A 24,386-nucleotide genomic window follows, 5' to 3' on the forward strand; every position below is an offset into this window, starting at 1 on the left:
CAATAGAAAGAAAAGCTCTATGTGTGAAAAAGATTATAAAAATTCCATATGGGTATAGTGTTGCATGACCCCGCAACTGTCATTCAAGGTGTGACAGCGCTGAAAGACGAAAATTGGCCTGGGCAAAAAGGGGGGTTAAAGTGACCGGTATTGAAGCGGTTAATCCATAATGTTCTCTGTTTATGGAAATTAGGACAGCAACAAAAAACACATAACACCACACACAGCATTCTAAGAATATAAGTAATTTAATACTGTTAATTTTACAGCACAAAAAAAAAATAAAACTCAAAAGCTATGGATTTCCCCTTAAAAAAAAAAAAAAAAAAAAAAAAATCAGGTTAAAAAGCATACACCTAAAATATTGTGTATTCTGTGTAACCTAGTGAGACAAGTCCCTTCTGTAGGAGAAAGAACTCTGTCGATGTGGGCTGCCCCTCTGAAGAAAAAAAAAAAAAAAAAAAAAAAAAAAAAAGTTTGAGAAAAACATTGAGCAGAAATCAAAAGGTGTGGCTTATGAGCAGAAAAATCAACGGTCTGAAACAGTTAAAAATGTTAATTACACTGAATTTCAAAACATAATTTCCCCTGACCCCAGGTAAATACAATATAAAATTACAATTTACAAGCAAAACAAATGGCACAAATGCACTTTTTCCTCCCTTTGCAAAAATAAAATGGGACGGTGTCCCAAGTGACAAATTCCCTTTCAACTTTTGTCATACTCAACCAACCAAGTAGACAGTGAAATTAAAATTCAGGGCAGCTATTCATGTACTTTTTCAGCTGAAAAAGGTCCAGATCCAGCAAAGCAATCAATAGGGGAAAGTTAAAAATATCAGAATGTGAGAAGTGGGAACAGCTATTTGAAGACCATAGGCATATCAAAGCTCACTGCATAGAAGGTACATAGGCCGTAAACAGCAGTTGGGCTCTTTTCTGTTCCAGGAAAAAAGGGGAAAAATAAGAAGGAGCTATGTTCATTGTATGAGAATCCGTTTCCTCCCTTTGTGCTCAAAAGCTGTGGTAGAATAGGACAGCTCACTGCAAGATGGAGAAAAAAAAAAAAAACCCCAACAAAAGGATCATCAATCTTTGAATCAAAGCAAATAAAATTAGGACTGAGACTGAGGTTTGAAAGATGTCCCGACATATAGCATTCTGCAATAATACAGAAGCAGCACTCAAGTCTGGAATATTTCGTTTTTTCTATATTAAAAAAAAAAAAAAAAAAAGTCCAAGAGATACAAACTCACTAAGCTTTTTCAGGAGATCTATTTGCTAAACACCCGACAGGACGATTCCATAATGGCACTCACTAAGAGGAAGAGAGAAATAGAAATACAGAGTACACTGCGGCATCAAATATCAAGCTGTAAATCCATTCGTTACTAGAAGGACAAGCAGATGACATCTTTCACTACAGTGACAGAACTCCGCATCCGAAGAGGAAGTGGACATGTTCTCAATTCCTGTCTAGAACAATTAACTGTATAAATAAAGGCCTCGAATTCACCTACTACCACAATCTTGAGGTGTCCCCATAAGCATGAAGAATCTCTCCAAAAACGGGGCAGCTTATCACAGCACTCTGTTAGGTTGTAGTCAACGATCCAATGTCCCTGCAAGCCTTTAGGCATGATTTGGATTTGTTAAATAAAAAAAAAAAAAAAAAAAAAAAAAAAAAAATGAAATATCAGATGCATCAGAATTCCACCAGGCATTGTTCTCCACAGCAACACAGGATTAGCAGCTGGCAGCACAGCATTTCTAAGTAAGCTTGTTCGGGCCCTTGAACACGTGGTAAGCCGTAGCTCTGCATTATAGACAAACACAGCTATGTTACATGCGTCAGTAGGTGAACTTTGGAGTGTGTTATTTTCAGAAGTGTCAAATAACCAGGCGGCTGAAAGATCTGACTTGAATGATATGCCAAGAAAGCTTCAGAGGATCTGGAAGAAGGACAGTTCATTAAGCAGAGCTCAGAGGAGAAACACAAGTCACTCATTATCATCCGGATTCTGAGGGTCAATAATTTTCACATGTGTAAAGGGGAAAAGCCCTTTTCGACCATTCACTTCTCCTTCCCATTGGCCATTTATATTCATCCGAGTCACTTTCACCACGTCACCCACCTACAAGTGAAACAGAAAACAGCACTGGTCAGATATGGGGGTAAGCACAGCTCAGTCAGACAAGCAGCTACTTTTTTTCATTAAAGTGGTTGTAAACTTCTGACATGAAATATGAACTAAGCATATCCCTCTCTAGGGTGTACTTGTCTCAATCCAGAGCAATAGAAGTGTCATTTCTGTTTGCTGCTTCATTCCTCTGCTATCAGCATGAATCACTTCTGACAAGTTTTCCTGACACCAAGAGAAAAACCGACAAGGGAGGGACCCCCAGCCTTAGCTCTGTACCTGTGAGCTATGTGAAGGAGAGGGGGGTTCCCTTCCCTCCTATCGGTTCTCAGACCTCCCTTCACTGAGCTCTGCAGAGTGCAACTTGAGTTCCTCACACCATTTTTTTTATTTTTGACAAGCCTAATAAAAATTCAGGGACTTTGAACAGATGTAGAGAAGAGAACACTGCAGATAAACAGGTACAACTTATGTAGGAACATTTCTATATGACCTGAGGGCAGTCACTTCACTGGGTACATGTAAGGGTTTACCAACCACTTTAAATAGAAGTCATTGATATATTAAAAAAAATAAATAAATAAAAGCATACACGTGGACTCATAGAAATGTACACAAAATATGACAAACTAAGCAAGTTATAGACAAGACTAGGATTCGTGCAGACCAGGCTGCCTTTTATTTAGTAGTAATGCAATCTCTGCAATCCTGTGAAGCCAACTGATTGCTTCTTCAAAGATCTGTGAATAAATTAAAAGAAAATGTTTTGTATTAAAAAAACCCACACTAAAATGTAAGAAAATAGTCAAGAGGCGTGTTTTAGAATAGGCACAGTGCCGCACGGCAGCAGTAGAGATCAACTTAGTCGGGTCCCTCAACTATTTTTTGTTCAACCACCCGGTTGAATTAAAAAATAAAATAAGTAATTCACCAATTTCCCCATCTATACAATCACTGTGGATGAGGGAATCACACCCTCTGAGCTATCGTCTTCTGCCAGCAGGAAGCCTTTCCTGCCGACAGAATACAGTGATTGGCGCTGCCGGCCATAGACAGCGCCACCGATCACCATGCAAGAAATGTTCTGTGCTAGTATGCATTGCATGCTAGCACATTATGACAGGCATAGGCCCCTTTCACACAGGTGATCTGATCAGGTCTGCCTGTCAGTTTTTCCAGGCAGACCTGATTGGACCCTTCAGTCTCTATGAAGTGGTAGATTTCAGCAGACCGCCACCATCCGAACAGATTGTGCCTGCCAAAAACAGACAGATGGTGGTCCAAATCCAACCCCCCCACCCCGGTTCGATTGCCCCATAAATGAGACTGGGCTGTGTCCGTGTCCACTCTGTATAGTGGAGCAGACATGGATCTGTCATCTACCTGCTCAGCGGGGAGATACCCTGCTGAGCAAGCAGATTCCGCTTCACAGAGGCGCCCATGTAAAAGGGGCCTTACTTTGAAAAACAGATTTCTTCAGCAGCATGCTGTCCCCGCTGATAGGGCTTCCATCTTTCTTCAGAATTTAGCAGGCTCTGGCTGCTTGAATGGCTGAGCTGTGATGGCGTTACTCTTCCAGTTTTAGTCAAGGCCACGGCACAGCCCTCTCAATGGACGGCATACCTTCCATTGAAAGCGCAGTGCACATATGCTAATGACGTCACCGGCTGCTACTAAAGTAAATATTTTCTAAATAGTACACATTTAGGAGATATTTACTGTACATACAGGCAGGCCTGAATATAGGCTTACCAATAGGCATAAATAGAAAAGCGGACTTTACTACCGCTTTAACATACAAAAGAAGCAGCCCAGCTTTGATCTTTAACCCTTTGTTTGGACATCTTTCAAATCTAGCTTATAACTGATAATGGGATCTACCAGCGTTGTACAAACATGGGTAAAGGGGTTCTAAAGAAATCTTTTTAACCACTTGCCGCCCGCCCACTGTCAAATGCCAGAGGGAGGGTGCGGCTCTCGTTCTGGGTGAACGTCACAGCCATGCCGTGCTGCAAGGACAGGGTGAGAACCCAGTCTCTTTAACCATGTAATCAGCTTTGTCCAATCACAGCCAGTAACATGTAAATGCGGTAGTGCTGGTAATCGGCTCTCATCGCTTCACACTGACAGTGTGTGGCGAGGAGAAGCGATCAGCAGCATCTCCTCGCAGGGGAGAACAGGGCAGGTATGCTGCAGTGCCACCAATCAGTGCCCATTACTGCTGCCTTCATTATTATTATTCACGATTTATATAGCGCCAACAGTTTACGCAGTGCTTTACAATGTATAGGGGGGACAACACAATTACAGTACAGTTCAATACAAAAGGTACAGGAGGGCCCTGCTCGTAGAGCTTACATTCTAGGGAGGGGGTGGTGGTAAAAAAGGTAATAGCTGCAGAGAAAGATTTCATGGGGATGGTTAGGTGGGTGTGAGATAGGCTTCCCTGAATAAATGAGTTTTCAGGGATCTCCTAAAGGTGGACAGGGTAGGGGCTGATCAGACATACTGGGGCAGGGAGTTCCAGAGGATGGGAGAGGCTCTGGAGAAGTCCTGAAGGCGAGCATGGGAGGTGGTAACAAGGGAGCTAGAGAGCAGGAGGTCCTGGGAGGAGCGGAGGGGACGATTTGGGCGCTATCTGCAGATAAGGTTGGCGATGTAGATGGGGGCGATGTTATGAATGGCCTTGTAGGTTATGGTTAGTATTTTGAATTTTACGCGGTGGGGTAGGAGAAGCCAGTGAAGGGATTGGCAGAGAGGTGCATCAGTCATGGATTGGTAAGTGAGGTATATTAGTCTAGCAGCAGAATTCATAATAGACTGAAGGGGGGATAGCCTGCTTAAGGGTAGGCCATTAAGAAGAGAGTTTCAGTAGTCAAGGCAGGAAATAATCAAGGAGTGAATAAGTTGCTTTGTGGTGTCATTAGTCAGGAAGGGTCGAATTCTGGAGATGTTGCGGAGGTTAAGGCGTCAGGATTTAGCCAGTGATTGGATGTGGGAACTGAAGGAGTGGTCAGAGTCAAAGATTACACCCAGCACCCTGGCATGTGTGGAGGGACCAATGGTGGTATTGTTGATATTAAATGGTGAAGTCACAGGTGGGGGACCGTGAAGGAGCAAATATAACAAGTTCAGTTTTAGAAAGATTGAGTTTGAGGAAGTGATAGCATTGAGGTGGTATTGGAAGCCATGGGAGGTTATCAACTGGCCCAGGGAAGAGGTATATAGAGTGAGAATAGGAGAGGCCCAAGAATGGAGCCTTGGGGTACCCCAACAGAAAGAGGAAGGGGAGCGGAGGAGATGGAGTTGTAAGTTACACTGAAAGTGCGCTGAGATAGGTAGGAGGAGAACCAGGATAAAGCAGAATCACGTAGGCCAAGAGAGTGTAATTTGCTGAGGAGGAGCAGGTGGTCAACTGTGTCAAAGGCAGCAGAGAGGTCTAAAAGTATGAGTATGGAGCAGTGCCCATTGGTTTTAGCAGTTAGTAGGTCATTGGTTAGTTTTAGTAGGGCAGTTTCAGTAGAATGTTGTGGGCGGAAGCCAGACTGTAGGGGGTCGAGAAGGTTGTTGTCCGTGAGGTAGCGACTCATTTGGTCATGAACAAGGCGTTCGATGAGCTTGGAGGCAAACGGAAACAGGGAGATGGGTCTTAAGTTATTCAAACAGGTGGGGTCTAGTGAGGGTTTTTTGAGTATGGGGATCACCAGTGCATGTTTGGAGCGGGGAAGGAAAGGTGCCTGAGGAGAGGGAGAGGTTGAACACGTGGGTTAGGGAGTTGAGGATAGAGTGGGAAGGTGGTCGCAGTAATTGAGAGGGGACAGGGTCCAGGGGACAGGTAGTGAGGTGGGCCATGGAGAGGAGTTTATCACCTTCATCTGTGGTAACTGGGCAAAAGGAGGAGAGTATTGAGTGTGGTGTTGGACCCGATGTGTTGGGTAGGGGAGGAGTTTGAATGCTGGATATCTCCTTGCGAATTGTGTCGATTTTTCAATTAAAATGGTTGGCAATCTGTTGAGCGGTAAGCAAGTTGGTGGGTGGGGCAGTGGGGGGAGAAGTAAGGCATTAAGGGTAGAAAAGAGTTGACGAGGTTTGGATGAGAGGGTTTTGATGAGAGTATTGTAATAGGTTTGTTTAGCAGTGTGGAGGCAGGAGTTGTATTTGAGAAGGGCAGATTTGTAGAGGGTAAAGTCTTGCAGGGATTTAGATTTACGCCATGGTCGCTCAAGAGCACGGCTGTGTCTCTTAAGACTTCTGGTGTCGTCTGTTTGCCAAGGTTGTGGCAGATGGGGCCTGGTACTGCGTGTAGAAAGAGGAGCAAGTATGTCTAGGGAGGACTTTTAGTGCCCATAAGTGCCTGCTCATCAGTGCTGCCAATCAATTCCCATCAGTGCTGCCCGTTAGTGCCACCTATCCGTGCCCCTCAGTGCAGCATAATAGCGTCTCCTCATCAGTGCAGAAAAATGATTTACTAAAAGTCCTTTTTTTATTTAACCGGTTCAATACCGGGCCTTTTCACCCCCTTCCTTCCCAGACCAATTTTTAGTTTTCAGCGCTGTCGCACTTTAAACGACAATTGCACGGTTGTGCGACGTTGTACCCAAACAAAATTGACGTCCTCTTTTCCCCACAAATCGAGCTTTCTTTTGGTGGTATTTGATCACCTCTGCGGTTTTTATTTTTGCACTATAAACAAAAGAGCGACAATTTTGAAAAAAAAAAAAACAAAAAACATTTTTTCCTCAGTTTCGGCCGATACGTATTCTTCTACAATTTTTTTTTTTTTTTAACCAAAAATAATCGCAATAAGCGTATATTGATTGGTTTGCGCAAAAGTTATAGTGTCTATAAAATACGGGATAGATTTATGGCATTTAAAAAAAAATTATTTTTTTTTTTTTACTAATAGCGGCGATCGCGATTTTTTTTCGTGACTGTGACATTATGGCGGACACATTGGACACTTTTTGGGACCACATTTATACAGCGATCAATGCTATAAAATTGCATTGATTACTGTGTAAATGTGACAGGCAGTGAAGGGGTTAACCACTAGGGGGACACAAGGGGTTAAATGTGTTTCCTAGGGAATGCTTCTAACTGTAGGGGGCGAGGACGTACAAGGGGAGGAGACCGATCAGTGTTCCGCTGTTCTGGGAACACAGATCGCTCTCCTCTGAACTGACAGGACATGGATCTGTGCGTTTACACACAGATCCACGGTCCGGCCCGGTTAACGGGCAATCGCGGGTGCCTGGCGGACATCGCGGCCACCGTGCACACCACCGGGTCCCGAGCAACGCGGCGGGCGCGCGTGCCCCCTAGGCGGCCGGGAACCCGAGGCCGTCATATGACGTCCACCCAGGATGGGAGATCCCATCTGTGGACGTAATTTGACTATAGGCGGGTAGGGAAGTGGTTAAACAAAAAACACAGCAGTGATTAAATACCACCAAAAGAAAGCTATTTGAGTGACGAAAATGATAAAAATTTCATCATCTGGGTACAGTGTTGCATGACCACGCAATTTTCAAAGTGCAACAGCGCTGAAAGCTGAAAAATGGCCTGGGCAGGAAGGGGGTGAAAGTGCCCTGTATTAAGGTGGTTAAACCTTAGGGGTGTCTTCACACTGCTGTGCTTTTGCTAAAGTGCACCTAACCCGTGAGTTAGCTGTGCTTTCCCATAGACTTCTATTATGTCCCGCGGTTTTAGAAAGCGTATTAAAGATGCAGCATGTAAGAGTTTGGGTGCGTTTTCTGAAACTTCACCAAAACCGCAGAACATCAGAAAAGTCTATAGGAAAGCACAGCTAACCTACATGAAAACCGCAACTTAATTATGCTTCAGCAAAAATGCAGTGGGGCAGTGTGAAGCCACCCTAAAAAGTATAAAACCCAAAAGCAATGATTATATTGCAGCTTACCAGTTTTTAGATGTGATGGCTGTATTAGTTTTCTTTTTCAGCCTATCCTTTATTTTCACCTGGTGATCAAGCCAGTAAATCTGTTTAAGAGAACAAGCTCTCCTACAAAATGTATCAGTTGAGTTGAGACAAACCATTTACCACTGACAGTAATAATTACAACTACCAGCTTTAGACCCCTTTCACACTGGGCGGTTTGCAGGCGTTATTGCGCTAAAAATACCGCCTGCAAACCGCCCCAAAACAGCCTCCGCTGTTTGTTCAGTGCGAAAGCCTGAGGGCTTTCACACTGAAGTGGTGCGCTGGCAGGAGAAGAAAAAATCTCCTGCAAGCCGCATCTTTGGAGCAGTGTATTCACCGCTCCTGCCCATTGAAATCAATGGGACAGCGCGGCTATATCGCGGCTATAGCAGCGCTATACGAGTGGTTTTAACCCTTTTTCGGCCGCCAGCGGGGTGTTAAAACCGCACCACTAGCGGCCGAATACCGTGGTAAAACAGCACTAAAAATAGCGCTGTTTTACTGCCGACGCCCCCTACAGCCCCAGTGTGAAAGCAGCCTTAGGGCTCTTTCACAGGGGGCGGATCAGTGATGATCCGCCCCGTGAACACCCGTTGCTCAGCAGGGATCGCTCCGCCGATCCCCGCTGAGCAGGAAGATGACGGACCTGTCAGAGCGCCGCTCTCCCCTATGGGGGATCGGATGATGACGGACCGTAGAGTCCGTCGTCACCCAATCCGATCACGGATGGAAAAGTAGGGTTTTCCTCCATTACACTTTTCGGATCGGAGCGGGTCGGATGTCAGCAGACATGTCACCGCTGACATCCGACGCTCCAAAGGGATACATGTATGTCCGTTTTTCATCCGAAAACGGAAGGATGAAAAACGGACATACGGATCGTCAGTGTGAAAGAGCCATTAAGTTTAAGTTAATCCTTTACCAAAAAAAAAAAAAAAAAAAAAAAAAAAAAAAAAAAAAAAAAAAACACAAACAAAAACACACCACAGTTGCTATAAGTGCTTGTGTAAGGCAGACCATACACTGTTCAAATTGAGATCTCAACCATGTATTGGCAGGCTGAATGTACAAAGTTGACCGATCAACTTGGATACAACCAGCATGCCGGGATTTACCTGCGATCACTAGTGGCTGCTACAGCAGCTAGCATTAGTCAGTCTTCTCCCGCCGGGAGAAGACAATGGCCCGGCAGGAGGGATTCCCCTGTCAGCAGTCTGTATTGATGAGGGAAATCAGGCAAAATTTCTTTCCTGCTACCCATGGTTGCAGGAAATAAAACTGCTCTGTGCATGGCCGACCTTACTACAGTGTGAGCTGGAGTTTTTCTTCAGTTTGTTAGTCTAACTAAATGTGCCCCTGTGCTCCTTCATCCAGAGTGGGGACACTCTAAAACAGAAGGATGTGTTACTGGACAGATCATTAGGTGAAAAAATAAAATAAATAAATAAAATATTATAAGAAACTGAATGCAGCCACAACATCTAATGAATGATATATTACATTTAAGGGTTTGGGTTTAACCACTTAAGGACCAGAAGGATTTACCCCTTTAATGACCAAGCCATTTTTTGCGATATGGCACTGCGCCGCTTTACCTGACAATTGCAGTCGTGAGATGCTGTACCCAAACAAAATGTATGTCCTTTATTGCCCACAAATAGAGCTTTCTTATTTATTTTATATATTTCAGGTACTTGTATAGCGCCGTCAATTTACGCAGCGCTTTACATATACATTGTACATTCACATCAGTCCCTACCCTCAAGGAGCTTACAACCTAAGGTCCCCAACTCACATTCATACTTTCTTTTGGTGGTATTTGATCACCTCTGTGGTTATTTTTGTGCTATATACAAAAAAATTGTGACAATTTTGAAAATTTTGCAATAAAATATCCAAAAAAAAAAAAAAAAAAAACAAATTTCTTCCTCAGTTTAGGCCGATATGTATTGTACTACATATTCTTGCTATATAAAAAAAAAAAAAAACACAATAAGCGTATATTGATTGGTTTGCGCAAAAGTTATAGTTTCTACAAAATAGGGGAAAGATTTATGGCATTTTTATTTCAAATTATTATTTTTTAATTTTTTTAACTAGTAATGGCGCTGATCAGCGATTTTTAATGGGTCTGCGACATTGCGGCGGACAGATCGGACACGTGACACTTTTATGGGACCAGTGACATTTATACAGCGATCAGTGTTATAAAAATGCACCAATTATTGTGTAAATGTCACCGGCAAAAAAGGGGTTAACACTAGGGGGCGATCAAGGGGTTAAATGTGTGTCCAAGGGAGTGTTTCCAACTGTGGGGGGATGGGACTGCCTGGAGGAGGAGACTGATCGCTGTTCATAACCAGTATGAACAGCAGATCTGTCTCCTCTTCCCTGACAGAACAGAGATCTGTCCGTTTACATTGACAGATTTCTGTTCTGTCTCTCTCAGGAGCAATCGCAAAAGCATTAAAAGGTGGAAATGTCCCACTACTTGTTCCAGCCTCCCACTCCAACACTTACCCGAGTTCTCTCAACCCAGCATTGTGCCTGTCTGCAGCATCACTGGTCCCTCTACCTGCTCTCACAAGACAGACCGCAAGCAGGAGCCAAAGGCTCCTGCTGCTATCAGTCAAATCCTGTGAAGAGGGAGTGGGGACGGTGCTGAGCCATGCCCTGTGCATCTAGGGACACACACAGCCCAGCTTGGGAGCACCCCCTCGGTACACAGCTTGCTATGGGTGCATTCAGAGAAGAGGTGGAAAGGAGATGTCAGTCAACCCACATTGTACAGAAAAAAAAAAAAAAAAAAAAAAAAAATTACACCACTAGGAATTAACTTAGAAACCTATTTAAACATTCTTGGCCACTACATTTTTAAACAGGCCAGGAACAAACAGCCCAAAAGCCTCCTAGTGTCCCGCATTGATTCTCAACCTGTGGCACTCCAGCTGTTGCTAAACTACAAGTCCCATGAGGCATTGCAAGCCACTGACCGTTACAAGCATGACTCCCAAAGGCATAGGCATAATGGGACTTGTAGTTCAACAGCTGGAGGGCCACGGGTTGAGCACCCATGCTTTAGGTTGTGTATCAAACACACAAAAGGGGTTGATTTACTAAAACTGGAGATTACAAAATCTGGTGCAGCTGTGCATGGTAGCCAATCCGCTTCCAACTTCAGCTTGTACAATTAAGCTTTGACAAGAATTACTCGTTCACATTGACCAGGGCTTTGAAATCGCGTGACTTCATCTGAAGCCGCACGATTTCAAAGCCGCATGTCCATGCAACCTCTGGTGTGACTTGAAAGACATCAGTGCGGCTTCATGCACAGATGTCTATTGAAGTAGCACCCAAAAATTGGCAAACTTAGTGCAGGAACTACTTTTGCAAATCGGTGTGGCGCCGCAAAATCAAAACGGTGTCACTGCCAGCAATAGGCTGCAACTTGTCATGCAATTTGACCTGACAAATCGCTTCAATGTGAATGAGGGCTTAAACCTGGAAGCTGATTGGTTTCTAAGCACAGCAGCACCAGAGTTTGCACTCTTCAGTTTTAGTAGTGTAACAAACATGAAGTACTACTACACATGCAAGATTATACACGGACATGGCAATTTCAACATTAGGATTTCCCTAGATCGCCTGGACGTTGCTACAATAACACTCAAATTCAAACAGCGTTCTATGTAATAGATGAAGGCTTGCCTGTGCAAGATCCAACAAGTCTATCTGAATGCAACTAGAAACATTCGTCATTGTCAGCCACATGTTTCACCCCACCCATTCTGAACCTGCAGGTGGTTTGCTGTGATCTCCTGCCCAATTGTTATTCCAGGAATCTCTAGCCTCGGGGAGGGAATAGTGACTCAGAACTCCATGCACACCTCAGTCCCACCTGAGCACACACACTCTTCCTCTGAGTCAATGGCAAGCTTTTACCATGTGTCATTTCCTCATCTTACACATCCTTCTCTCCGCTGACTTATACCAAGCTGTTCTTCCTGATAACAGTGTGAGGGTTCTTTTTGCCTGAGCATTCACAAAGCCGGAACAAAGGGGGAGGTGAATATAAAACGTTACTACTTACATCAATTCACAACTTCCAGCTTCTGCTGTGCAGCTTTTTCATTTCTGGTCAAGGAGCATGCACTCTAAAATGAGAACAAGTCTGACTAGCCTCCTCAGCATTACATGTTCCATCACATAGAGCATTGTCAAGCATGCCCACCCAGTCATGACATCACTGCTTTCTATTCCTCAAGGCTCCTAAGTGTGTCCAGCTCATATTAAGTGAGCATGCATGTAAGAGTTGCTCCAGTGGAACTTCAAAAAGACCCTGCAAGCCAAGCAGCCACCCTTACAATATAAATCAGGGCCAGAGATTGGGGAACCCGGGGATAAGGGAGGTAAGAAAAAGGAGAAACTTCAGAAGTAAAGCTGGGTACACACTAAACGTTAGAAGAAAAATTCCGTAGGAGGAACGATCAGTCGATTATCTGATCATTGGTATAGTGCTTTCAACAGCTGATTCTGACTGTTTTCGGACAGGGGGGAAAAAAAAAGTTATAGGAAGAAGGTGCAAGATAGAGATTTTTTTTTATCATGCGTGAATAGTCGATTTTTATGCAATGTGTACAGTAATTGTACGGAAAAAAAACATGCATGATCAGAAGCAAAGAAAGACCCAGAAGAAGGTGGCAACAAACATAGAAATCATACACAGGAAAGAATGTTTGCCTTTATCATTTGAGAATTTTCGTACAAGTTAATACCATTGTCAGTGACATAGGCACCTTCGTGGAAAATCGGATGACAGTTCGTCCAATACCAGTCCAGTACCCCACTTAAGCCATGAAATAAAAAAAAAAAAAAAAAAAAAAAAAAAGCTACCTTCAATAACTAAATGTCAAAACAACCAGTAGATCTCATCAGCTGATCTTTTAAAGGAAACTTAGAATGTTTCTGTAACAATTAAAGCGATATCAAAGGTTCAGGGTTCTTAAAAACAAACAAAAAAACTTGTCGTAATTACCTACTCCTTGCAGTGCTTTTGCACAGAACAGCCCCAATCCTCCTCTTCTTGATTCCCCCGCCAGCACTCCTGGCCCCTCCCCCTCGACCAGTGCAAGCGGCTTACTATAGGGGCACCGTGTTCACTCCCGAGCCCCGCTATATGCGTTCATGAGACACAGAGCCGTGGCTTAGGTCCTGCCTCACTGGCTGTGATTGATAGCAGGAGGAGCCAATGGCTACAATAATGGGGCAAGACAATTTTATGGTAAAGTTTGAGGCCCCGACTAGGAATGGCGCTCTGCTGGACCTGGTAATCTCAAACCATGCAGAGCTTATTACTAATAATCATATAAAATAGCATCTGGGTAGCAGTGACATGATTTCATTTAACCACTTCCAGACCAGCCGCCGCAGTTTTAATGCGGCAGGTTGGCTCTGCAAATCAACTTTACCTTACGTCGGGCGCGCCCTAGGCAGCAGCACCGATCGGATTCACTTTAGAACTGATCAGTCTCCAGGCCTGGACCTATTGGTCGGTCCTGACGAATGAAATCCTCCCCTGCCTGTGCAAGTGTAAATACAGACAGGGGAAGTGATATCATCTCCCTCTCTGGAATTCTTTTCCGTTCCAGAGAGAGGACATCCAAACGTGAGTTGCACCAACACTACACTGACACAGTACACATAGGCACATATTTCACCTAGGGCTGAAACAACTAATCGATTAATCGACAACTAATCGATTATGAAATTAATCGATTACTATTTTCATAATCGATTAATCGGCCAGTAACATAATGGGGTTAAAAAAAACTAAAACGAGCCCTTCATAGTACAAAAAGAGCAAATAATCGCTACTGTAGATGTTACTTTCACAGTTCTACAATAAAAAAATGAACCCCTTACAGTAGTGATTAACTGCTTTTTATTTTTATTTTTTTTGTACTATAAAGGGCTAATTTTAGTTTTTTTTAACCCAATTGGCCAAAAAAATGCAAAAACGTAAATCGCCGCAAAATCACGTGCGCCTTATTCTGGCCACAAGGATCAATTTTCAGACGAGAATATTCAGACGAAAAGTCTTTGTACATTCGCTGAATGAAAGAATGTTGTTTGAAATTTTTACTTGTTTTCAACATTCTGTTTTTAAAATGAATGTAATTTCTGAACGAAAACCACATACACTGTCTGAAAATTCCTTTGACCAAGAAGTTTTCAATTTCCAAATTTTCCCGTCACTGTGGTTAAAAATGAACGTTGACTTGACCCCACTAACGATTAGAAAATAGAACGAACATTCTTAAAATTAAATTTTTTTTGGAGGAAGACATTTGATCTCAGTCTGATAATATTTATCAGATTCACCCTTTAATAGTATGTACAGTATATCTCTTCTCTAACAGTTTATACAGTGTATCTCCTCTAATAGTATATACAGTATATCTCTTCTGTCTGTTATTCTCAGAGTGGATTAGATATTTTGCTCCCTAACCATATAGTTGGTTATTTATATTTACCACTGCATAGAGATATTTAAGAATAAATTGCCTTTTTTTTAAAACTTTACATATTAACTAAATTATACGCCACTTTTTTTTTTAAGGTTATTAACCGATTAATCGATTAATCGAAACAATAATCGGCCAACTAATCGATTATGAAAATAATCGTTAGTTGCAGCCCTAATTTCACCGCCCGAACAACCCGCCCCCCCCCTAACCCTTCACTTTCCGTCACTGTGTCACCCAGTGCAGTGTTCATATTTTTCTTTGATCACTGTACACCTGTCATTTGTCACACCAATCAGCATTAAGAGTACTTAGTAGTAGCCCCAGATAGGTCTAGGGACCCCCCCGCCCTAAGATTTAACCCCTTGATCATCCCGTCACCAGTGATCACCGTATTAGTGTGTCACAGGTGACGCTGGTTAGCTATTTTTTATAGCGTCAGCGCACCCACCATATATTACCTAATAAAAGGTTTAACCCCCTGATCACCCGGCGGGTTTTAGCGTCAGTCAGGGTCCGCGTCGCCCCAGGCAGCATAAGATTGCTAGTAGTGCCAACACCCACACACGCACCATACATCTCCCTTAACAGTATAGTGTCTGAACGGATCAATATCTGATCAGATCTATACTAGCGTCCCCAGTAGTTTAGGGTTCCCAAATACGCAGCGTTAGTGGGATCAGCCCAGATACCTGCTAGCACCTGCTTTTAGCCCCTCCGCCCAGCCAAGTGCAGAATCAAATCGATCACTGTCACTTACAAAACCACTAAACACTTAAGTGCAACATTCGCAGAGTCAGGCCTGATCCCTGCGAACGCTAACCGTTTTTTTGGTAGAATTTGAAGCAGTCGCTGACAGTCAGGTGCTCTTTTTTCTGTGAGTCTCACTAGTTGTACCAGTAAATTTAGAGGCCAAAATGTCCAATGGCCCAGAGTCTTGGTAAACTCCCTTCTGCGAAAAAGTTTTATCCCTATTGTGGGGTCACCAGTCCGGTATTTGTAAGTTGAAATCATATCCCCTCTCAAGTGTCTCTTCTCCAGAGAGAATTCAGTGCTCACAACCTTTCCTCATAGCCAATATCCTCCAGACCCTTTATTAGCTTTGTTGCCCTTCTTTGTACTCGCTCCATTTCCAGTACATCCTTCCTGAGGACTGGTGCCCAGAACTGGACAGCATACTCTAGGTTCGGCCGGACCAGAGTCTTGTAGAGCGGGAGAATTATCGTTTTATCCTTGGAATGAATCCCCTTTTTAATGCATGCCAATATTCTGTTTGCTTTATTAGCAGCAGCTTGGCATTGCATGTCATCGCTGAGCCTATCATCTACTAGGACCCCAAGGTCCTTTTCCATCCAAGATTCCCCCAGAGGATCTCCCCCCAGTGTATAGATTGCGTTCATATTTTTGCCACCCAAATGCATCATTTTACATTGAACCTCATTTGCCATGTTGCCCAACCCATTAATTTGTTCAGATCTTTTTGCAAGGTTTCCACATCCTGCGGAGAAGTTATTGCCCTGCTTAGCTTAGTATCATCCGCAAATACAGAGATTGAACTGTTTACCCCATCCTGCAGGTCGTTTATGAACAAAACTAAACAGGATTGGTTCCAGCACAGAACCCTGGGGGCTCGTCTATCAAACAGTATCTTCCCAGCAAGCATGCCAGATATGGGGTCAAGATGTAGAAGCTCTGAAAGGGCAACAGGCTATACATAATTTTATGGTTTACAAGGGAAAAGATAGTCACGTGGAGCCGGAGAACTGCCCAGACTACATGGGGAACGCTGGTAAGATTGTGTGGGACTTGGTGCCCCCTTAATAAGGAAGGGGTACCACTTGTATGTGGACAATCATTACACGAGCGTGCCACTTTTAGTCACTTGTTTGATCATGGAATTGGCACATGTGGCACCGTGCATCTAATTGCCAGGGCTTCCCCCCAACGGCTTATAGAATCCCAACTTAGACGGGGGGGAGGGGGGTTAGAGTCTGCTTGACATGTAATAATTTGTTAGCAGTGAAGTGGAGGGATACACAGAATGTTTTTGTTCTGTCCTCCCTTCACGCAGATACGAGAGTCCAAATTCCTATGGCGACTGGCGTTGTGGAGAAACCCCTCTGTGTCCACGAACACAACCTTAACATGGGAAGGGTGGACCTAAACGACCAGTTGCTGGTGCCATACCCAATTGCCCGTAAGGCCAGACGCTGGTATAAAAAAAGTGTCTGTATATTTATTCCAATTGGCTCTGCTGAACACTTCTGTGCTATACAAAGCTTCAGGACGAACTGGATCCTTCCTAAAATTCCAGGAAAAGATCATCACAGCCCTTCTGTTTCCAGACTGTGCTGTGGCCCACCTTCCCAATGCAAATGCAGTGAGCCAGCTGCATGAGATGCATTTTCCGTATGTCCTCCCTGGTACGCCTACCCAAAGAAACCCACAAAAGAAGAAAATGCAGATATAGGCGTGACACCCGCTCTTATTGTCCCTCCTGTCCTGACCAACCTGGTCTCTGCATTAGTGACGGTTTCAAACGCGACCACACACACACTAGTGGAGTATTAGCGTAGGGTACAGCATTGCAGTCCTAGGGCACAGGGTCTCGAAAGATGAGATGGCCATCACATTTTGAGAGACCCTAATCGGGAACGTTTATAGTTACAGTTTATAAAAATGCAAAAAAAAAAAAAAAGTGTTGTCGTTCTGTTTTTCTTCTCTCCATTGTTCTCTCTCTCTTACGTTTGCCCTATATTGTCCGCTGTATTGTTACTGTATTTTAGAACTGTAATGTTTTATTGTATTTGCTTTGCAGATATGGTATATCTTACTGTTGTACTGTAATGTTACTTTGTTACCCATAATTTGTTTAGCAGGTACACCATTCAGCTGCAGCACTGGTTTATTTATTCTGACAGCAACAGGGTTTGCTCCCACGATGCATAAAGCCGTGACTCCAGCACTGTAGGAGGAGATTTCACCACCACAGTTTAAAAAAAAAAAAAAAAAAAAAAGGGTGCATGTATGCCCATCATTAGAAGTGGGTGGATGAAGGGCGGCATTCTAATGGTGGACATACCCACTGATCAATCTCTTTTTGTTCAGCCCACAGGCTGCATGAAAAAAAAAAAGAACATTACAATATATGCCCAACAAGGACCAGCAATGTACTGGGGTATGTTGCTGGACTTTAAATGCTTATACCAGAATGATGCCTGCAGGTTTAGGTATCATCCTTTTCAGCCGGTGGTCGGCTTTTATGTAAAAGCAATCCTAGCAGCCAATTAGCTTCTAGACTGCTTTTACAAGCAGTGGGAGGGAACGTTCTCCCCCCCCAACCGTCTTCCATGGTTTTCTCTGGCTCTCCTATCCCACCAGGGAACCCGAGAATGCAGCCGGTGGTTCTGCCAGCTGACTATAGAGCTGAGCGGAGACCAGAACGGCTCCAATCATATCTCTCGCCTAAGAAACCGGAAGCTACGAGCATTTCATGACTTGCCAGGACAGTTCAAAACCCCCACAAATGACCCCTTTTTGGAAAGTCGACACTTCAAGCTATTTGCCGAGAAGCATGTTGTGTCCATGGAATATTTTGCCACAAGTTTCAGAAAAATTACAATTTTGTTTTATTTTTACAAAGTTGTCACTAAATGATATATTGTTCAAACATGGCATGGTTATATGTGGAATTACACCCCAAAATACATTCTGCTGCTTCTCCCGAGTACAGGGATACCACATGCGAGACTTTTTGGGAGCCTAGACATGTACAGGAACCCGAAAACCAATCACTGCCTTCAGGCTTTCTAAAGGCGTAAAATTGTGATTTTACTCCTCACTACCTATCACAGTTTCGAAGGCCATAAAATGCCAAGATAGCACAAACCCCCCCTCAAATGACTCCATTTTGGAAAGTAGACACCCCAGCTGTGGTGCCGACATCGCTGGACTCCAGGACAGGTAAGTGTCCGATTATTAAAAGTCAGCAGCTGCTGGCTTTTAATTTTTGCAGCTGTGAGTGGACCTCTGCTTTAACTTTGAGAGCACATTTTCCAAGGATGACGACTGCTCTCCAGGATTTAGACTGAGAGGGAATATTGGCATCAATGGGCACAGAAATGGGAATGCGTCAAAACGTCTGTATGCAAACTCACTACTCCTAAAATTGAGCTCTGTCATTTCAAGGCCATTGTTTCCAATATTTAGGGACTCGTTAATGACGAATGGTACCACTGGATTGGCGCAGGGCCAATGTGGTGCCCATATTTAAAAAGGGATCAAAGTCTTTAACCGGTAACTATAGACCTGTTAGTTTACCTTCTATCGTTGGGATGATACTGGAGAGTTTAATAAAAGACCACATAGAAGAATTCTTGCTGGAAAAATATATTTTAAGCAACAGACAGGAGTCATGAAAGACAGAAGTTGTTAAACCCGATTTCTTTTTATGAGGAGGTAAGTAAAACCTTGAACAGAGGGGTGACTGTGGATGTGGTATACTTGGATTTTGCAAAGGCGTTTGACACAGTTCCCCACACACGGCTCATGTGTAAGGTAAAGTCTACAGGCTTGGAGAGATCAATTTGTAAATGGATAGAAAACTGGCTAAAAGACAGAATTCAGAGAGTAGTGGTTAATGATTCATACTCTGAATGGTCTAAGGTTATCAGCGGTATACCCCAAGGTTTAGTGCTGGGGCCCTAGCTTTTTAAATGATATAGGGTCTGGGATTAAAAGGAACGTTTGTCTTTGCAGATGACCCCAAACTATGCAGTGGAATAACGTCCTTACAGTAGGTCTCCAATTTACAAGCCGACCTCAATGCTCTGTTTAATGTTGATAAATGCAACATTATGCATGATACATACTAGGGGGGAAATCAATGGTGGAGGAGGGAGAGGGAGAGGGACTGTACAAATCATTAGTAAGACCTCATCTGGCATATAGATTTGGGCATCAGTTCTCAAAAAGGATAATGAAAGTGCAGAGAAGGGCAACCAAACAGATAAGAGGCATGGAGGAGCTCAGGTATGAGGAAAGATTAGAGGAACTGAATTTATTTAATTATTCCCTCTTAAGAAGAGGAGATTAAGGGGGGATATAAGCAACGTGTACAAATACATAAGTGGTTCATATAGTGAACTTGGTGTTGAGTTATTCACTTTAGGGTCATCACAGAGGACAGGGGGGCACTCTTTCCATCTAGAGCAAGGATATGTAATTAGCGGACCTCCAGCTGTTGCAGAACTACAAGTCCCATGAGGCAAGACTGACAGCCGCAAGCATGACGGGACTTGTAGTTTTGCAACAGCTGGAGGTCCGCTAATTGCATATCCCTGATCTAGAGGGAAAAAAAAAGATTTAAATCTCCAAATACGAAAAGGTTTCTTTACATTAAGGAGCAGTGAAAACGTGGAATAGACTCCCTCCAGAGGTGGTTATAGCAAGCTCAGTAGATTGCTTTAAAAAAGGCCTGGATTATTTCCTAACTGCACATACTATAACTGGGTACTAACATTTATTGGTAAAATTAATCCAGGGAAAATGCCTCTCCAGGGATCAGTTAGGATTTTATTCCCCTGCTGCAGCAAATAGGAGCATGCTTTGCTGGGTTTTTTGCCTTTCTCCGGATCAACTGTGGGTGAAGGATTGTGTATTTTTTTATTTTGGTTGAACTGGATGGACTTGAGTCTTTTTTCAACCTGGATAACTATATATTCAGTCTAAACTGACATACTGACCGATATCAAAAAACGTACCCTCAAAGAATAGACCAACAGGATTTCACAATTTACAAAAATAAACGCTCCAAAAGATGAAGTTAGCAGCAAATATTAAGTCAAATCTGGTCTGGTGTGAGATCATAACATTAAGATTGAGGAAACCATACAAGAAAATCTTTTACAATGAATCCCAATATGTAGGTTAAGCTGTGCTATTAAGCATATAGAACGTGCCTTTAATTTAAAGGCTAAATGGCTCATACGTATTTGTACTTCAGCTTACGTAAGAGATGTGTTAAGAATTTTGTTTCCAAAAACCAGAGCTCAAACAGTTACTGAAAATATATCAGGCCTGTCAAGCAAACTTGCTGGGATTTCAAGAGCTAGGAACACAACGACCTACTTGTTAACCTTCTGAAGTGTGTCAATTTGCCAAGAAACAACCTAATTAGAATAACAACCCAGAGAGACTCTGTGATAATGTTCTACTAATTAACACTTGATAAATTGAGCCAGTCAAGACCTACTTAAAATTAGGTATATAAAATGAGAATACAGTGCCTGCAAACCTCTTTCCTGACAACCTATGTACTACAAACAGAGCAGAACAACAACTTTATCATTAAACTTGTAAATCTAATTTGCACACATTTAATCTAGAAAATTAGGTATCAAATCCAAAATAAACACAAATCAGGAAACTTTTTCCCCAGATCACAATCTGATTAGTTAATTTCAAGAGAGCTTCTGTACCCTTAAAACCCACAATGCTCTTATGCAAACAGCAACCACAATTCTGGATTTCACAGCAATCTGCCCCTACCCGACTCCCACTTGACTACAAAAGTGTGACAGGCTACCTCCAGGCCAACAGAAAGAAGGACCACAATGCTAATAGAATGGATTAAAGATATGGTCACTGTTTGCGTTAAAGCAATTAGGATAACTGTGTATGCCAGTGGAATCACTGAGCAGCAAATTATATCATCTGTGATGTATTTAAGTTATCCTGAAAACCTGGCCTGTTAGTGGGTCCTGAAGACAGGAGTTGAGAACCCCTGATGTATGCAGGCTCATCAGGTGGTGTCCGATTTATGATCCCACAACAGGTTTTCCCTCTTCATCAGACCTACAGGGTAGCTTTTAGGTGGTCAATCTTTACACTAACTGCAGAGCAGGCACATGTCTTAAGGCGGTATTAACCCTTTCACTGTGAGGTCCGTACATCATACAGACCTGACAGCGGGGGGTTTACACACACAATCCGGTGTGTAAATCTGACAGTCAGACTCCTGCCCGTCAGGTGAACGCATTCAGGCACCTGCGCTGCCACCCAACTGCTCTCACACACCACCGGTACTGGCTCCCCCTGTGCCACCCCACCCCACCATGTTATCCGGGCTTTGCTTGCCCATCTGCGGGCCCAGGATCAACATGGTAGGTACCGGCAGGTGGAGTTGAAGGATTAGAGCAGACACACATCCGCTCTCCTCCCTTTCTGGCTGTGACCCTGAATGCAACCTCTATGATGTCACTTCCAGGTCAGTCCCTTGGTGCCCCCAGCTAGCTAAGCCTGGAAGCAATGTTTTGCAATGCGATCTGCATTGCAAAACATTCATTGGAGCCTAGAGGTATTAACGTGCTTTAAACATTTCGAACTACCACTATTTTACTCTCTAGGGTGTCAGCTTTCAGAAAATGTTTATGTAATGCTTGGGGGTTTTGTGTAACCTTAAGGCCTAAAATTACTTTTTTTTTTTTTTTTTTTTTTTAAACGTGTGCAAAAAAAAAAAAAAAAAAACTGCTCTGGCATCAAAAGGGTTAAACCCAAAACCAAAAGGGTCATATTGCAAGTTACTAATATCAATCATTAGATGTAGTGGTTGCATTAATTCTCCCCCCCACCCCACCCCCGTTTTCACCTGGTGATCTAGCTAGTAACATACCTCCTGTATTAGTGTGCCCCCACTTCAGATGAAGGAGCTCAGGGGCACCTTTGGACAGCAGCAGTCAGTCTGGGGGGAGGGTTGTGTTAAATGTACTAGCAGATTTAGAGACACTAAAACTAAAAGGGAAGTTCCAGCTCACACTTTATAATTAGTTACAGCAACAGTTTTTTCCTTTTGAAAAACAGGTTTTGCAGGAATAAAAGCTGATCGTTGTAAGCACCCCTTGCCAGTGTTAAAAGGTTTGTCTCATGCCTGTAAACGGATACATAATGCTAGAGAGGTTGTGCTTTTGAAGACTTGCTGGCTGGATCATCAGATGAGAATAGAAGAAAGGAAGCCTAAAAAATAAAACGACTGCAGCCACCAAGTCTAAGAAGCCTGTACACACGATACGAAAATCGGATTGGAAAATTCGGACAAACTGTCTGCCGATTTTCGGATCGTTAATACAGTGCTTTCAACAGCCGATTTCACTTTTTCAGACAAAAGCTGGACGTGCAGACTATTGTCGGATGTGAACTCAACGTACAATTTTCGTTTCATTAGTATGCTTTTCGCACGGGAAAAAAAAAAAAAAAACAAACCCCAAAAAAAAAAAAATGTAAGAGCAAGACTACGCATGCTCAGAAACGAAAGAATACATTCAAAACTATTTAACACATTACATCACTTCTGACGTTGTATTCTGTCATACGAAAATTTTCGTATTGGTAACCTGTTCACTTTTGATATGAGACTAGCAAGCCACAAAAAAAACAAAACAAAAAAAAAAAAAAAAAACACATTTGGTCGACCGAAAATCTAAGTGTGTGTACGAGGCTTAAGAATTGGCAGGCTGAAAAATAATAAACAGTTGCTTTCGAGTTTAAAACTGCTTTAAAAAGTCAGACTCTCTGAAACGCTCATCATTACAATCTAATGTACCCTTACAAGGCCTGGTAGACTCCAGCAACCAAACATTTCAAGGGAACCTGCCTGGATGACATAATCACATCCAAAGTTCCCTACCAGCACTGGAGACGGCTACTCTCTCAGTTCCCAAAGTGGTGCTTGTTCCAGGGTAGAGCACACACCTCTGTAGCCACAATGACAAGCTTGCCCTGGAACAGGCACATGTACTGGGAAAAAAAGGCAACCGCAGAGGCAACCGCAGCCTACAGCACTGATGAAAGATAACCGACAGTCAGCTTTCCTGACATATAAAAAGTGCACTGATCTACAGAACGGACTGAAGAAATAAGACTTCTTGCAAAGGATGCAACACATTGACGAGGCAAGTAAGATGGCATAGAAAGATGGCTGCATCAAATGCATTCTTCATATCTTTCATAGGAACTATAAGCTTACTCCATGCACAGCAACTTACCTCTAACGCAAGAGCAGTTTTATCATAAGCACATGGCACTCTTTTCTGAATAGCTTTAGCATAGACAGGTCCATTCTGGGTAGATGGCAATGGAGTGATAGGAGGATTCCCAGAGGTAGGCAGTGGGCTGGGAGTCTGCGGCTGAGCGTATGCATGTGCGGGTTCTGGTATACCGTAACTGTTTGAATTCCTGTTCCCCATTTTGCCATGAACTGCTACACGGGATATCTTGTCGACGTAGGGTACAGGGATCATACCAGCACGACCGTCTTTGTTTCGAGCACTCCACCATTGTTCCTCTGGTTTTTCTACAATTACTAAAATTTCTCCCTTTTTAAAAGGAAGGTCCTCCGCATCGTTCCCAGGGAAGTCATACAGAGTTCGTACATATTCCAAGTTGTCCTCGGATGCTACAACATTGGGTGCCGATCCTGCACTGACAGGTGGGCTTGGATACCTTCAGGCAAAAAAGAGAAAATGTTTAAGAAAAAAAAAAAGTAATAATGCTTAAATGCAGCAATGCTTATATACAATAATTAAGCAATATGAACTAAAAAGTAGACAGTTGCAGGAAGTATATATACCAATTTCAAGCAATATGGTGGTAGGAGCCAACATGTATACAGCCCTCGGGCAAGCACTAACAAAAAATTGAAATGTGAAATAAGAAGTTTTGAAAACTAAGCATGTGCCAAAACTAAGGGTGGCCATACATTATACATAAATTTTCCTTTAGAGT

At 43.0% G+C, this 24,386-nt stretch overlaps 1 protein-coding gene across 1 annotated transcript in view; it reads right to left on the reverse strand.

Moving 5' to 3' along the window:
• Positions 1-302: 302 nt before the first annotated feature.
• The window catches only part of CRKL (CRK like proto-oncogene, adaptor protein), a 30,277-nt gene continuing 6,193 nt past the window's right edge, over positions 303-24,386 (reverse strand). Inside the window, exons 2-3 of the mRNA XM_073629211.1 lie at positions 23,648-24,104; positions 303-2,135 (exon numbers count right to left, since the gene is read on the reverse strand). Of these exons, the coding sequence (XP_073485312.1) occupies positions 2,001-2,135; positions 23,648-24,104 (592 nt within the window). The 3' untranslated portion in view covers positions 303-2,000. The remainder of the gene's footprint in view (positions 2,136-23,647; positions 24,105-24,386) is intronic.

Source organism: Aquarana catesbeiana, linkage group LG01, assembly GCF_042186555.1.
Source record: "Aquarana catesbeiana isolate 2022-GZ linkage group LG01, ASM4218655v1, whole genome shotgun sequence".
Lineage (NCBI taxonomy): Eukaryota > Metazoa > Chordata > Amphibia > Anura > Ranidae > Aquarana > Aquarana catesbeiana.